Raw genomic sequence first — 16,237 nt, forward strand, 5'->3', positions numbered from 1 at the left:
TATTATAAGTCATTGTGCCAGTAAGGACTATTTTAACAGATTTCTAAAGATTTCTGGAGAAGAATGTCAGATATTTAGTGAATTCTATCAAGACATTATTCTTTTCTATTAATCACTTCATTAAGAGAAAAAGGAGAGACACAAATCAAGTCTTGAAAGTTGTTACTTGTATTTGCATTCCAGACAGACACATTTTACCCAGGTAAAAAATACTTATTTTATTAGTGCTTAAGGCATATTTTTCATCTATATCTTACTTCCCTCAGAAATAATTCACCTTTGTGTTTGAGGGTTGGGTGTGGGTGAAAAACATTCATAAATAATTGATAGAAGTAGTATAGAGAAATCTATATTAAAGCTATTTTAAATAGAAGTAGTATAGAGAAATCTCATTTAAAGTGATAAAACTTTGGGATAATAGGGCAAGTGTGACATACAATCAATCTAACAAACTATAGTCTAATCTATATCCTATTTATAAATGACCTGAAAAAAGTTATTAGCTATATATATTAGTAATTTTTCATTAGATTACAAACATGAACTGATAGATTTTATTGATCAGTTTGTCAAACTGTATCATAAATGTGCCAGGTTTATTCCTAAATTTACTTGTATACCACCTTTACCAAAATCACACTTAGGCATTCCAAAATAAAATAAAACTGCAGATAAACACTTTACGCTTCAAAGTCCCTCATCACACAGACCTCCCTATTTATTTATTTATTTATTGAGATGGAGTCTCACTCTCTCACCAGGCTGGTGTGTAGTGGTGGGATCTCGGCTCACTACAACCTCTGCCTTCCGGGTTCAAGTGATTCTCCTGCCTCAGTCTCGTGAGTAGCTGAGACTACAGGTGCACACCACCATGGCTGGCTAATTTTTTATTTTTTTATTTTTATTTTTTTTAGTAGAGACAGAGTTTCACCATGTTGGCCAGGATGGTCTTGATCTGACCTTGTGATCTCCCTGCCTCGGCCTCCCAAAGTGTTGGGATTACAGGCATGACCCACCACGCCGGGCCTGCATAGATCCCTTTTAAGGCCTTGTATTTAAATTTTTCAGTAGTGCTATAATGTAATTTCTAAAGAAGGAACCCAACATTTTGTTATCTGAAGCACCATAAAACTTAGATTCACTCCTGGCTACAGAAGTTAAAAAAATAAAGAACAACAACAACAACAACAAAAAACACTACTAGACCATATGTGTTGGTCTTACCCAACGTATTTCAATGTAGTTGCTTCATATCTAACAGAAAAACAAGGACTTGTGAGGTATGGTGACTAAGTATATTTGGCTAGCCTAGGAGATGCAACCGTCGCCTTACAGCTAGAAAACCGGGGTTTACAGTGAGGCTCTGCCTTTGACTAGTAACATTATCTGGGGCAAGTTAGAGTTTGCGAAATAATGAAAATTGAACCACTAGCCTTGTATTCTAGATTTGCCTCTCACTAGATGTGAGGTTGTGGAAGTTAATTAATTTCATGGAGCTTTCTGTTACTCATATGTAAAATGGAAATAACAACATTACTTTGGAGAGTTATTTTGAGGATTAGTCAAGCTCTAAATAAAGTACTTAACATTGTGCAGGACACTGGGAGTTTATTTAACATTAGCTGTGATTTTGTAATCACTTCGATTCTTAGTTTCCTTATGTCCAAAATGGAAAAAACATTACCTGGTTTGCATGCCCTCAAGCACTGTTTATCAGCATTTTAGAGTGAGATATTACAAAAATGTACCGAAGCACTATGCAAATACAGTATAACTGCATTTTCTCCCTGCCTGATACTTTCATTTGCACTAAGGTCTAATCACCTCCTAAACCATGTGACAAAAATTAATGAAAATTGGACTGTAAGTCCAAGGATGCCAATGTAAACATATATGTCTTATTGCATTTACCACATTATTTCAATTGTTGGCTTTGATTATTTCCTGAGAAACTACAATGTTTCCTAGGACTTGTAGTAAAGAAGCAGTCTACAACAACACATAGTACTGATCGATGCCCAATCAATGTTAGTTTGATTAACTGAATCCTTACCTAGTGGGCTCTTATTACACTGGATATTCACATAAGCCAGTTTGCCTGGGGTGGTCTTAGTTTACTCCTGCTGTACTGGACTGATTATTAATAATGTCCTGATCATTCTCTAACCTATCTCGGTCATTTGATCATCTTACTTATAAAGCAATCAACATAATACACAGCTAGAGTATTTCCAAACTCACTTTTCAGTTTATGCACAAATACTCATCTCTTTAGTGACTGTTTTAATATGGGGCTTGCACTTAATATTTCCGTCTCCACTCTTCTATTTGATAGATGAAATTTATCACAGAAATACATTATTTCAGAGCAGACCTGCAATACTCTATTGTTCATTAGAATACATATTTCTATATTCTCCTCAAATACAGTTGTAGAACACAAAAGTTTAAGAATTTCAGTGACTTCCATATCCAAGGTGAAGATATGGTAGAAGTAATATTTGCTGTACTAAAACAATCATAACTAATTTGAGTGAACAAGTTCCTTCTCCATTCCCAATTCTTCAAAACTATTATCGGGTTTAAACAAAACATAAATGTTGATGTAATTTAAATAATTGTTAAACGTTCTTTAATATAGCCTCATAACACTTGACATATTTATTGTATTAGTGTATATTTACTGGACTAATTTAACTTGAACTGTATCTAACCTTGATAAAATATAGAAATAAATGTTTACAGTCCCTTAGAATATATAGTATATTATTTCTTTAACCCTTAAGAAATATCCCATCTTCATATTATTAAAGCATAAGAATAGTTCACAAAATTATAAAAATGGTAAATCAAGAATAAAACACCCCATCATATATAAAAATATAAAACTGTAGCAATTAATACATTTTGCATCAGTGAATGGATGCATAAATAGATCAATGTAAAAAAAAAAAACCAAAGAGCTCCGAACCCTGTCAAAAAAAAACAAAAGCAGACAAATTCACACATATTATCTTACCATGTAAAATAAGAGTTACTACAAATCAGTCTGGAAACAAAAAACTACACAATAAATGGAACCGAGTTAACTGGCTTTCTGTAGAGAATCTAGGGTGAGTGTGTTATATCAATAGATCCCACCATCACCACATATACCACACAATGTTCAAAGAATAAATTTTTTTTAAAAAGATGAGGAAGATGAATTGTCAATAAACAGATGAGAAAGTTTCTAAACTTCAACATTCATTTGAGAATTCCACATTATTTGTGGAACTATAATTTCTTAGGAAACATAAAACATAGAGCAGATTCATCAATTAATCAGAGTACTTGACTTGGAAAGAGAATATTATGGCCTTTAGTATTTTATCTATAATATATGTTCAATCCAAAGCAAACAAAACAAAGTACATTTTATCAATTACATGAAACAAATTCTTCAATTTTTTATTTTTTATTTTTAGTTATTATGAATACATTCTAGTTGCAAACGTGTATGGTGTACATGTGAAATTATGATAGATGCATACAATGTGTAATGATCAAGTCAGGGTAACTGGGATAGCCAACACTTCAAGCATTTGTCATTTCTTTGTGTTAATGAAAAATCCAATTTAATTCCAGATAGTTAATGGGTACAAAAATACACTTAGATAGAATAAGATCTACTGTTCAGTAGCACAATAGTGTAACTGTAATCATTCATTGTATATTTCAAAGTAATTATTGCATTACTGCAAATAGTATATGCTGATACGACAAGCATTGAGTAAAGTCAAATGAGAGGTGATAGTTTAGAAACCTGTTGAGAGACAAAAGGTAAAATAAAAAAAAATTTTAAATGTAAAAAAGGAAAATCTAAAGATAACTCTTTTCTGAATGAGTCACCTGATTTCATCTAGAATTGCATGTCAGTTCCATTCTCTTTTTTGGCTTAAAAAAGCAGAAATTTCTTACATTTAAAAATATTTCAATAGTTTTGGGGGAACAGGTGATTTTTTTGTTACACTGATAAGCTCTTTAGTAGTGATTTCTGAGAATTTGGTGCACCCATCACCCAAGTAGTGTACACTGTACCCAATGTGTAGTCTCATCCCTCATCCTGCCACCCACCATTTCTCTTCCCCCTAAGTCCACAAAGTCTATTGTATCATTCTTATGCTTTTGTGTCCTCACAAGTTAGCTTCCACTTATAAGTGAGAACATATGATGTTTGGCTTCCATTCCTGAGTTAATTCACTTAGAAAAATGGTCTCCAACTCCATCTAGGTTGCAGCAAATGCCATTATTTTGTTCCTTTTTATGGCTGAGTAGTATTCCATGGTGTGTGTGTGTGTGTGTGTATGTGTGTGTGTGTATAACATTTTCATTATCCAGTCATTGACTGTTGTGTATTTGGGCTGGTTTCACATTTTTGCAATTGTGAATTGTGCTGCTATAAATGTGTGATCAAGTATTGTTTTCATATAATGACCCAGTAGTATGACTGCTGGATCAAATGGTAGATCAACTTTTAGTTCTTTAAGAAATTTCCACACTGTTTTCCATAGTGGTTGTACTAGTTTGCATTCCCACCAGCAGTGTGAAAGTGTTCCCTTTTCAACACATCCATGCCAACATCTATTATTTTTTTTTATTTTTAAATTATGACCGTTCTTACAGGAGGTGGTATTGCATTCTGGTTTTAATTTGTATTTCCCTGACGATTGGTGATGTTGAGTATTTTTTCACATTTTTGGTGGCCATTTAGATATCTTCTTCTGAAAATTCTCTATTCATGTCCTTAGCCTACTTTTTGATGGGATTTTTTTTTTTATCTGATTTGTTTGAGTTTCTTGTAGATTCTGGATATTAGTACAATAAAAGTATAAAATCTAAATAAAAGTGCTAAGAGGTATATACCATAAAAAGGTATATTTCATAGATATTAGAAAAATCTTAAAAAATGTTTTTGTGAAATAAATTATATATTTAGATGCCAATATCATAATCCAGTATATTCCTAAAAATTCAGTATTGAGGTGGTAATTTTAAGTATGAATTTTCCAGCTCTCATTCATTTTGACACAGAAATTCTGGAAAATTAGAATTTTTTAATTTTAGTATTTCTAAATTGCCTCCATAACTTTTTAATCAGCAGAAGAGAACTGATTGACATGCAGCTAAATTTCTATGTAAAATTTTTTTTTCAAACTTTAGACAATGGGTAGAAAGATGCATTCTGATTTCCTTCTGCTTTTCCAACAATTCATTAATTAAACTTCAGAGGCAATGAGAGTCTAGGTGGTCTATTCAATGTAAATAATATATGATTCTTTCAAAATTCCAATAAATACACACATTTCAAAATAAAATTGTCAAGGGTTATATTTGTACAGAGAAGTTTAAAAACCATCATGAGATTGATAAAATCTATACCAAACTATTATTTCCAAGTTATTTTATTGAAACAATGTTATGATAGGATTAAAATATTACTAGGGAAAAAAAGTGCCTCCTAGAGTGAGTCACAATCACCCCAGTTGCCTGTTTATGGCATGAACACACCAGTGTGTGAAGGAAGGTCACTTTTTCACACTGCAAATGTGGAAACAGCAAAAAGTTGAATAGTAATGACAAAACAGGATCCACAAAAAAACCCGCAAAGAAAAAAAAAAAAAAAAAAAAAAGCAGCTGGCCTCCTGATTCTATGACAGGCTACATGCATCATGTGATGTATTCGTTTTCCTCCAAATCACGTGCTCATGTTCAGCTGGAGAAGAATAAGGTAGGTACCTAACCAATAATGACAGACTACTGAGTTGGTATTTTAAAAATCATTTATAAAGTCACAGGAAAAACAATTTTGAAAAATACCATACTGTTTTAATCTGCTTTCCTAACCTTTGCTTAATTTGGTTGAAAAAACAGATTTGTATTTCTTTAAAGGTCAAAAATCATTGTTTTATCAAACAATCAAAACATAAAATTATTTGCATCATGTTGTACTTCAACTTAAATACTCATGTCAATAGTTTAGTAGTTTGAAATAACATTGTGCACTTTGTACTTTTTTCCATGAATATTAGTGAAAAAGGAGTTACTCGTGTTGTTATTTTTTTACCTTCCTAACAACTTTGAGAGTTGGGTAAATTTAAGTAAACCACACACTGACCTAGGGAATACAGGACTTTCTAAAACCAGGCACCCTAATCAGCCAACCCCAAAAGAAGGACAAAAAGCTTTTCTCAGTAGTTCCCACAAGGACATTTTTTATTTATAATTTGATACTGAAATCACAGTTATACAAAGTATAACTGGAATTAAATAGGCAGACACATTCCTATTCTAAATTCCTTGATGCACTTAAAATGCATCTATTGCAGTCCTAATCTGTGCATAACTCTTCATTAGATGATACTTATGGCAAGACCTAAGTAGGACCACTCTCAAATTTTACTGAGTTTCTAATAAATTCTGTACTGAGGGCACATATCTCTGTCTTAAATAGACTCCACTCTGGGAATGAGTGGTAGAACCAAGCAAGGGTTCCCAGAGGGATAGTGTTCCCAGAGAAAAGAATTAAAACCATGTGGGAGTTTCCAGAGGAATGGAATAATGTTTCTCTCTCTCTCCCTCTCACTCTCTCTCTCTCACACACACACACATACACATCCTTCTCATGACCAGATCAATGACAAACTAATGATATCATTTTAATTCATTTTGTTTTAAAATGCTGTGATAGTTGATGACCGTTCACTTACTGCATCCTGTGAAAGCTTGCCCCTGCCCTGGTTTAATGAAGAGGGAATGGGTCCCCAAAGAAAGATCAGGAGGAATTCAAGTGAATCTTCTCCATCAACTAAGGATTTTCACAGGTTGTAAAGATTATACTTCATACAGGTCAGGTAAGCCTAATGCAATTGTGAATTTGGTAAGAAAAAAAAATTAAATCCCAGAATTTATTGCAACAATTCACAACCTCGAATTGTTTCTATTTTCTTATTCCCAGGAGCTCTTCTTTAGAATTAACCTGTCAGAAAGCACGAAGGGAACAACCCTAATTTATTACTAAAAGCAAAGTGAGACTTAAGCTTGAGGAATATTATGGGAAGGGTCCTAAAATAAAAGAACACATTGTGTTTACGTTGACAAAACCAGATCGGTAAGTCATTAACTAAAAATCTAGTGTTGACAGGCATTTAATTTGACTTTCTAGCCAACTACTCCCCAAAGATTATAAAGTCTTACAATATCCTTCATATAAGCTGATCATTTAAATGATACATGGGAATTAACCTGCTTGTTGACTCCAAATAGGAGACCTCAGAGAGTCCAAGAGTGTCTGGAGAATCAAAGCCCTTTACAAATGATTCATTAAAGAGAAAGCCAGGATCAAAGTCTATGGGATCAATAGAAAAAAAGTGCTTTCATTTTATTTCATTATACATTTTTTGTCCAAATAAAAGACCTGCTTCCAATCTATAAGTTCACAAAATCTAATGACATTATTAATGTTGCTTAATAACATTACTCAGTTTCAGGGTTTCTGAAAATTCTCTAACCTTTATTTCCCAAAGAATGCAACAAAATATGCTGTATTTCAAGCTTTAAGGAGATTAAGGTGAGTTTTGGGGAAAATAATCCATTAAGGAAGATAGCCTTTTCATAAGAGGGTCTCCTTGCCATACTTCCATATAAAGTTAATGAATAAGTTCTATTTTTGGATCATTTAATTTATATAACTTCACTGAAAGTATTTTAATAACCTGCTGGGATTGCAACTAATTTGACATATGGTTTTATAAACTTCATTTTTGTAGCCAAGCTGCTAACAAAAATAAAGTTCATTGTACAAAACATATTTGAGCTGTGTGTCACACTAAAAATGTTGGGTATCAACAGAGCACCAAGGATTAAAGTTATTTTAAGATATTTGTGCATGATGATGGCAGTGGGGGGATGTCATGTCTATATCATACATACCTCAGTAGCAAATTGCTGCAATCCACCAATATTAATGGGTCCCTCTTCAGTGGCATATAAATTGCATCCACCTACACAAAGATCAGAGGTTGGACATACCATTCCACAAGTCAGACCAAGTGGGTTGTCAGAAAAAATCATCTTAGCAGCTCCATAATAGTTCTGCAAAATTGATACAAAATAAAATTTTACTACTTAAAAAATATACTTTAAACAGCCAAATTATGACAAACATTATTTCTTTTACTAGGTAATCAGATCAAAGAGAATGATGTGTATAAGATGCATAGGTTTCACTACCACTATCAGAAACCATCAGTTAAAACTTAGCAGAGTATTTGACACACAGGAATATTCAAAGCACAGTACATTGATAAATGCATAATCAATTTTGGAAAACTGAAGTTTAAAATACAAATGTGCTGTAAATAATTTACATTTATAAGTCATCTAACTGTATCTTGTCACAAATTATTCATTTCATTTTTTAACAAATGTAAATTAGATGGGATTGTTTGAAGAAATTCAAAACCTAAACTTTAAAACAACAACAAAAATAGTTGTACTCAGGTTATCCTCCATTTAACTAAATTAAAAGTAGCCAGAGCTTTCATTATTTTTGGAACATATTATTTCCTGAAAAAAGAATGAATAATAAGCTGAATATCTGGGAGAATGTTTTCCTGTAATCAAAAGGAAGAATTGCATCTGACCAGTACTCTTGAAAACTATCAAGTACATCAAAAACAAGAAAAGTCTGGCAAATTTTAACAGACAAGAGAAGCCTAAGGACACATGACAAATAAATGTATAGCGGTGATTTTTATGATATCCTGGAACAGAAATAAATGTAAAAATTAAGAAAATCTGAATAAACTAGGAACTTTAGCTAATAATCATGGATCAATATTATTTCATTAATTGCAACAAATGTACCACACTAATGTAGGGTGTTAATAATAGGGGTAATTATGAGTGCATATGGAAACTCTCTGTACTACTGTCACAATTTTTCCATAAATCTAAAACTGTTCTAAAATACATTTTAAGAATAGAGTTGATAGAATACATTGAAAAATATACACATAATGCATTTATTTTTCCTTTGGCTTTTATTTATAATAATTTTGAAGGTCTTTCAAAGCATAGACATTGCTTCCATGAAAAGCCTCAGACATAAGTACAAATTCCTTGTGATTACAGAATACTGATGATAACAAAAAGCAACAATGACATTTACTATTTAATGACTCTTTAATATATCCTCAGCACTTTTTTTAAAAGACTTTTATTTACTCTTATCTCCAATTACTTTATTTACTGTTATCATCTCTCACTATATAGGATGCCCATTGCTTGATCAAAAATTCCTAGATGCAAGAAGAGACAGGACCAAATGCCTGATAATAATAAGAAAACAATAAATAAAAGAAGCAAACTCCTAGGTAATCCAGAAATTTAAGTCAGAAAAAAAGAGACTTTTAAAAATAACCTTGATGAAAATTCAGGAAAAGAAAAGACCAAAAAAAAAAGAAAAAGAAACAATTAAAAATAGCACCAGAATACTGGAATCTGTTTGAAAAGAATCAAACTGATATTTTAGAACTAAATAAACATTTTAAAATAACAGCTAATGCACAGCTTTCACAGCGTTTGTGGTGGTTTAACAGTATTTGTGTTGTTCAGTGTACCTTCAGCAATGAACAGTTACATCTGCCATGTAAGAATGGTTCTTCTACATATATTTTCTGAATATATAGTAAGAATGTGGTATGAAATTAAATTCATGAGTAATAAAACTGAAATATAAAGGGTAAATAATTAGCAAGCAAAGGATCATAAAGCAGATAAGTGGCAGAGGCAGGATTTATACTAAAGCATACTGTTCATGGCGCAATAGATTACAGAATCTAGTTACAGTGATCTTATTCAGCTATGGTCCATATCTTGATGTAAACACACACACACACACACACACACACACACACACACACATTCATACACATACAAAAGTTCTTTTCAATATAAGTTGGAGGACACATAGCTAGTCCATTAGATTCATTATACTTTATATTAAGTAGTTTTTATTACATAGTTCTTTTAGTTGTGGTCTTTCCATCAGTTCAATGAAAAGCTTAATAAGTTAAAAGTCTATTTCTTTTAATCAAGAGATTAGGATCTGTTTCTTCCCCCAGATTAGATCAGATTTATCACTGTGTTTGTCAGTCTTTGGTAGTGTCTCTAAAAGAAGTTAATAATAAATCATTAAGCTGTCAAAGTATAATATCCAAAAGTCAACATAGAAATATCTTATACACACAGAAGAAAAATGTGTGAAAGATTATATTTACCTCATCAACAAATAAAGAATAAAGATAGTAAAATCTGAGTCAAGGGCATTTGAGGCTGCCATGGCTTAACTGGTGAATTCTATAAAACACATAATAACAATTTATGCTAATTTCTCACAAATACTTCTAGAACATACAAGAGGGATTTACTCAGGAATGCAAGGTTGGTTTACATCAAAATATACCATATCAGTAGAATAAAAGACAAAAAAAAAATCACACAATCATATTAAAAGATGCAGAAAGGGCACTTGACAAATTCAACATCCCTCATGACAAAAGCTCTCAACCAACTACAAATAGAAAGAAACTTCTTCATCTTAATAAAAGGCCTCTACAAAAACCCACAGTTAACATCTCACTTTACAGTGAAAACTGAATGCTTTCCTCCAAGATCAAGACAAGAACGTTTACTGCACTGGTCAAGGAGTCAAAGTTCCCCAGAGACCCAGACCGAATAAGATGTATGTGGGGGGGGGTGTGTGTGTGTGTGTATACGTGTGTGTGTGTGTGTGTGTGTGTGTGTGTATAAAATATGAGATTTATTATAGGAAACTGGTACACAATTAGGAACCTGCAAATTTCCAGGATCAGCAATTTGAGTTTGCCAGCTGGAGACACAGAAGAGTGAATGTTTTAGTTCAAGTCTCAGTTGGAAGGCCTGAGAACCAGTTAAGTTTTAATTTTAGTTCTAGTCCAAGAGTAGGGGAGAAAGCCAATGTTTCACTTCAAAGGTAGTCAGACAGGAAGAATTCTGTATTTTTCAGGACACAGCTAGCCTTTTTGTTTCATTCAGTCCTTTAACTGATTAGATGAGGCTCACCCACACTTGGGAGGGCTATCTGCTTTACTAACCTGATTTAAATGTCAATCTAATTCAAAAATACTCTCACAGAAACATCCAGGATAAAATTTTACCAAAATACTTGAGCACACAAAGGTTCAATCAATCAGACACCTAAAATCAGCCATCACACTAACTTTTACAACTTCTATTCACCATAGCACTTGAAATGTTTACTACATAATTAGGCATAAAAGGAAGAAGGAAGTGACAGAGTGGGGAGGGATGGAGACTGAGAAGAAGAGAGAGGGAGGGAGGGAAGAAGGAAGGGAGGAAGGGAGGGAGGGAAAGAGAGAGAAAGAGAAAGACTGAGAGAGAGAGAGAAGTTATCCAGATTGGAAAGGGAAAAACTATTTCTATTTCCATGTAAAATGATCTTGTATATACAAAACCCTAACTAATCCACTAAAATACTATGAGAAGTAATAAAGTACAGCAAACTTACAGGATACAAGATTAAGATGCAAATTAATTGTATTTCAATATGTTAATAAGGAACAAATGAAAAATAAATTAAGACAATTCCATTTACAACAGCAACAAACAAAATAAATTATTCAGAACTATATGTATTAAAAACTATAAAAAGTATCAAATTTATACTCTGAAAATTATAGAAAATTGTTGAAAGGAACTAAATAATATCTAAATAAATGAAAATACATCTCATGATCATGGGCCAAAAGACTAATTACTGGGATGGTTATACTATCCAAATTTATCTAAAATTTCAATACAATCCCTACTAAAATCCCTGCTGATTTTCCAAAAATTGACAAGCTGATCTTAAAATTTGTATGAAAATCCAAAGGATCCAGACTAGCTAAACTGAAAAATAAGAATGAAGCTAGAGGACTAACACTTCCTGATTTCAAAAATTACTGCAAAGCTAACATAACCAAGATAGTATGGTACTGACATGAGGATAAACATGTAGATCAATGTGATATAAGTATGAGTCCAGACAAAAGCCTTCACATTTATGTTCAATTAATTTTTGAAAAGGGATATAAGACAATTCATGGGAAAGAATATTCATTTCAAGAAATGGTGCTGGAATATCCGAATATCCACATGCAAAAGAATGACGCTTGACCCTATCTCACACCAAATACAAAAATGAACTAAAAGTAAATAATAGATCTGGGGGTCTGAGAGGGAATGGACAATAACTGCTAATAAGTATGGAGGGTTTTTTTAGGGGTGATAAAATTGTTCTCAAATTGACTGTGGTGATGGTTGAAACTGCAAACGTACTAGACATCAGTGAATTATTAATTTCACTTACATGAACAAGTACATGGGAAGTGAATATATCTCCTAAAAGCTGTTATGTTTTAAATCATGCATTTAAAGGAGGGGAATTATATGCTCAATTTAATAAAGAAATAATTGCATAAAATAGCTAGATTATATACAAAACTAGACAATGACCTGTAGTGCAATAAAACATAACTTTTGGAGTCATTTTTCTTCTGAACAGAAATTGCATCTCTACTTGACACAAATGTACTAGGTAACATGTATATTCATAGGTTGAATTTTTAACAAAGAATAAACAAAGAAGTTAGCCAATGGTTCTTTCTGCTAGAAAACTAAATAGTATTTAGTTGTTCCCTTGTATTTAAACAATACTTTAGTATGATAATAAAAAGAACTATATGTAATAAGACTATTTCTATTTCCATGTAAAATGCTCTTGTGTTCATCTCCTTGATGTTACTTTCTGGTTTTGGATAATTTTACTTAATAATAATGAAAATGAGCAATTACTAACTTAGAATTAATCAGTCTACTCCTAAGCAAACATACTTAGTTCCTGCTGAAGCCCACTGATCTCTTCACTTAGTAAAAGCAACTGAGCAGGTCATCACTGTTAGAAATAATCTCAAAGTCACTTTCAGTATTCTTTCCTCCTCTTACATGACACAGAAACACTTAATGTGATTCATTAATAAATATTTGTTGACTGCCTCCATGACTCAAAATTTCCATTGTATAATTAGAAGAGTCTTTGTAATATAAAAACAGTATAATGCAAAAAAAAAAAATGTGATCTGCAATTGGTAGACCACTTTTAAGGATACTTAGGGTAAAGAAGCACAGAAAAAAAACATAATCCAATTAAACACCTAAGTATCTTTCCACAAGAATATTGTTTCATGAGCCCCAAATTGGTTTCAAGATTGCACACAAAATGATATCACAAGATGAAAAAGAGACACATTTGAAAAATTGCAACAAATAAAATATTTAAAATTATACTTATGGCTCATGATTTTTCTATATCTGTCAAACTACGAATGCCAGATCTACTATTGCCATGAAATTGTCTAATAATTCTTAACACTCTCATGACTCTTAAGTGTAACCTTTTCACCAAAATAAAATTTGTAGGAGGTTAAAAAATTGTTTTAAGTTAGTAAGGATTTATTGAATGTCTTCTAAATATAAAGTATTATGTATATGTTTTTTTTGAAAAAACAAGTATATGCTTCCTGATATCAAGATTCTTTAGCATCAGAGTAAGAAGTCATTTCAGCTAAGATGTCCAGCATCAGCTTTAAGTGGGTGACAGTCACAATGATTCTGCATGTGACTTGTCTAAGATAAGAGAGAATCATAGCCACATCATTCTTGATTGATATGAGTAAATATTCAAGAAAGTTCACAATAGGGCTTGGTGTAATGACTTGGCAATTTGGTTGAGGTAATTCATTCACTTGGGAAAGATTATTAGAAGATGTATTTGAAAAATATGCACGAACTAAATTATGGAGGATTCTGACTGGCAAGCTGAGGGATTAGTATTTAATTAAAGCTTTTTAATAGAAGGGTTCCAGTATTAAGAAACTAACTAGGAAAAATATTGAATAGATGATGTGGAAATTCTCAGAAAGGAAGGGGAAAGGTAGGGAGCCTGAGACAGGTTACACAACGATGCCCAGAAAGAGGAAAGCATAGGCATGTATCATAGAATAAAGAAGCATGATTTTGAAAATGGGTTGAACCAACATTAAGCAATGATTCAGAAGTCACCTTTGCAATCTATTACAAATAACTTTGAAGAAACGGTAGATCACTCCATTGTTTAGGGATCTTAGTACTGAGAGCCAAAGACACTTAGAAACCTATTAGAAGGGGAACACCTCCTCAACTCTTCCCACAGAGAATGTCAAGATCAATATCAATTTTTTTCTCTCATAGCAAGTGGGAAGATTTCTTGAGCCCTCCTTCTACATGAGAGGTTTGATTTCTATTCTGTGAGCTCTTCATTCTTTTTAAAAGTAAAGACTAGAAAATTTAAATTTAGAAGGGTACTTTATAGACACCCCAGCAGTCTCCTTCTAGAAAATACACACTACTTCAACTGGTTCATGTTATTCAATCAGTTACAAGCATTTCAGTGTTCCATCATGTGAAGAAAAATGTACAGGGCTATGTCAGGAGGGATACAAAATACATACCTGATTTTTTTGTGCATAGAGATATTTTATGTACAAAACATTAGGACTTTCAATCCTTCTAACAAACATCTAAAGACAAAAATAATATTTGAAATGTTTGTTGTTTTCAAATCAACACATTAGGCATTGATTGTTCTTTGGCCCACTAATTTACCCGCAATTTGCAGGTGTTGAATTTTCTATTAGTCCTTGGGGTTTTTAAAGCATGTTCATAAGCACAACACTTGCCATTTAGGTGAGTTAATTTTAAAATAATTTAACTTCTATACTTTGCTTTTTATTTTAAAATTACAGCATGAAACTGCATTAGTGTCATTCCTCCACAATTTAATGATTTCTAAAGTCATTATCAAGAAATGGAAAACTCACAAGCCGCTACCCTGTCATATGGTATAACTAATTTAACAAATAGTCCTATCATATTCAAGTCTTCATATCACTACAAGATTATCAATACAGCTGGTGGATTTATTTTAAAGTGTTCTTCCTTCTTCCAATGACAGTTTTCACAGATGGAAGCACCCTTCCAAGATAAACTCCAATCTGCTGCATTTAAAAAAATACTTGGGCTAAACTTCAAGAAGTTTGCATGTGTGAGAAGGGTGAATTAACATTACTTTTATTTCTGGCTCAAGCTGTAATGGTGAATGTACTGATGTACATTAATTGAATAGAAAATGTCTCTAGCACCACACACAGAAGGTACAGGCACACAGAACACTCTTTCTGTCAAGCTATCACCTTCCCTCAATGAACAACCTGTGGGTCCTCAGATATTTGGCAAAGGAGAATGTAGATGTATCATGAACAGAACACATGAAAATTCCTGCCCTCATCATACTCATACTCTTATAGAAAAAAAAATGGAGATAGACGAATAGGTTTGACTAGCTTTATTCTGAAAAATTCTCTTTTCATATCTTAGATATACTACATTTTAGATCAGCTTTATACAATATGATTCATTTTTAGAACTATACATTTAGTTCAGTGAGCCTTGTTTAAGCCTATACATGTAAGGAAATTAACAATCATTCTTATAGAAAATAAAGTTTTTATTGATCCTGAGACATTTAACTGGAACAAAAACACAGGCACATACAAGCGAGCAGGCACGTGCACACACACACGAACTTTGCAATCATCAACTGAATTTGAATTCTGCTTATACTATGCACAAGCAATACGACTGGGGAAATGTCATATCTCTTAAGTCTCAGTTTCATCACTTGAGACATGAAGATCAAAATTCTTTGTCAGGCGTATTTATATTATGTATATATTTTTTAACTTTGCATGGATAAGATGCCTATTCCATTACTACTATAGAATAGATTCAATGAACTTATGTCCCCACTCTATCCCTTTAGGCTTTCTGTTCCTAAAAAGATTTTGTTAAATGTTAATACTATGAGTTTAAGATTTTAGTATTTATTAAATAAAACTCGTGTTCGGAAGTAGAATAAGATATATAGAAAGAAAGAAGCAACAAAGTATGTAGAGAAAATCACCAATCTACCAAACCATAAAAAATCAATGACATAGGGGCATATAAATGGTGATGTAATTTTTTATATAGAACCTATATAAATTTTAAGTCACTT

The 16,237-nt window shown here is 32.4% G+C and overlaps 1 protein-coding gene across 4 annotated transcripts in view; it reads right to left on the minus strand.

Annotated features, from left to right (window-relative positions):
- The window catches only part of DPYD (dihydropyrimidine dehydrogenase), an 861,482-nt gene that overhangs the window by 635,343 nt on the left and 209,902 nt on the right, over positions 1–16,237 (minus strand). For all 4 annotated transcript variants that reach the window (XM_050807345.1, XM_050807361.1, XM_050807352.1 and 1 more), the window contains one exon: positions 7,972–8,133. In XM_050807345.1, coding sequence (XP_050663302.1) covers positions 7,972–8,133 — 162 coding nt within the window. The remainder of the gene's footprint in view (positions 1–7,971; positions 8,134–16,237) is intronic.

Source organism: Macaca thibetana, chromosome 1, assembly GCF_024542745.1.
Source record: "Macaca thibetana thibetana isolate TM-01 chromosome 1, ASM2454274v1, whole genome shotgun sequence".
In the NCBI taxonomy this organism is placed as follows: domain Eukaryota; kingdom Metazoa; phylum Chordata; class Mammalia; order Primates; family Cercopithecidae; genus Macaca; species Macaca thibetana.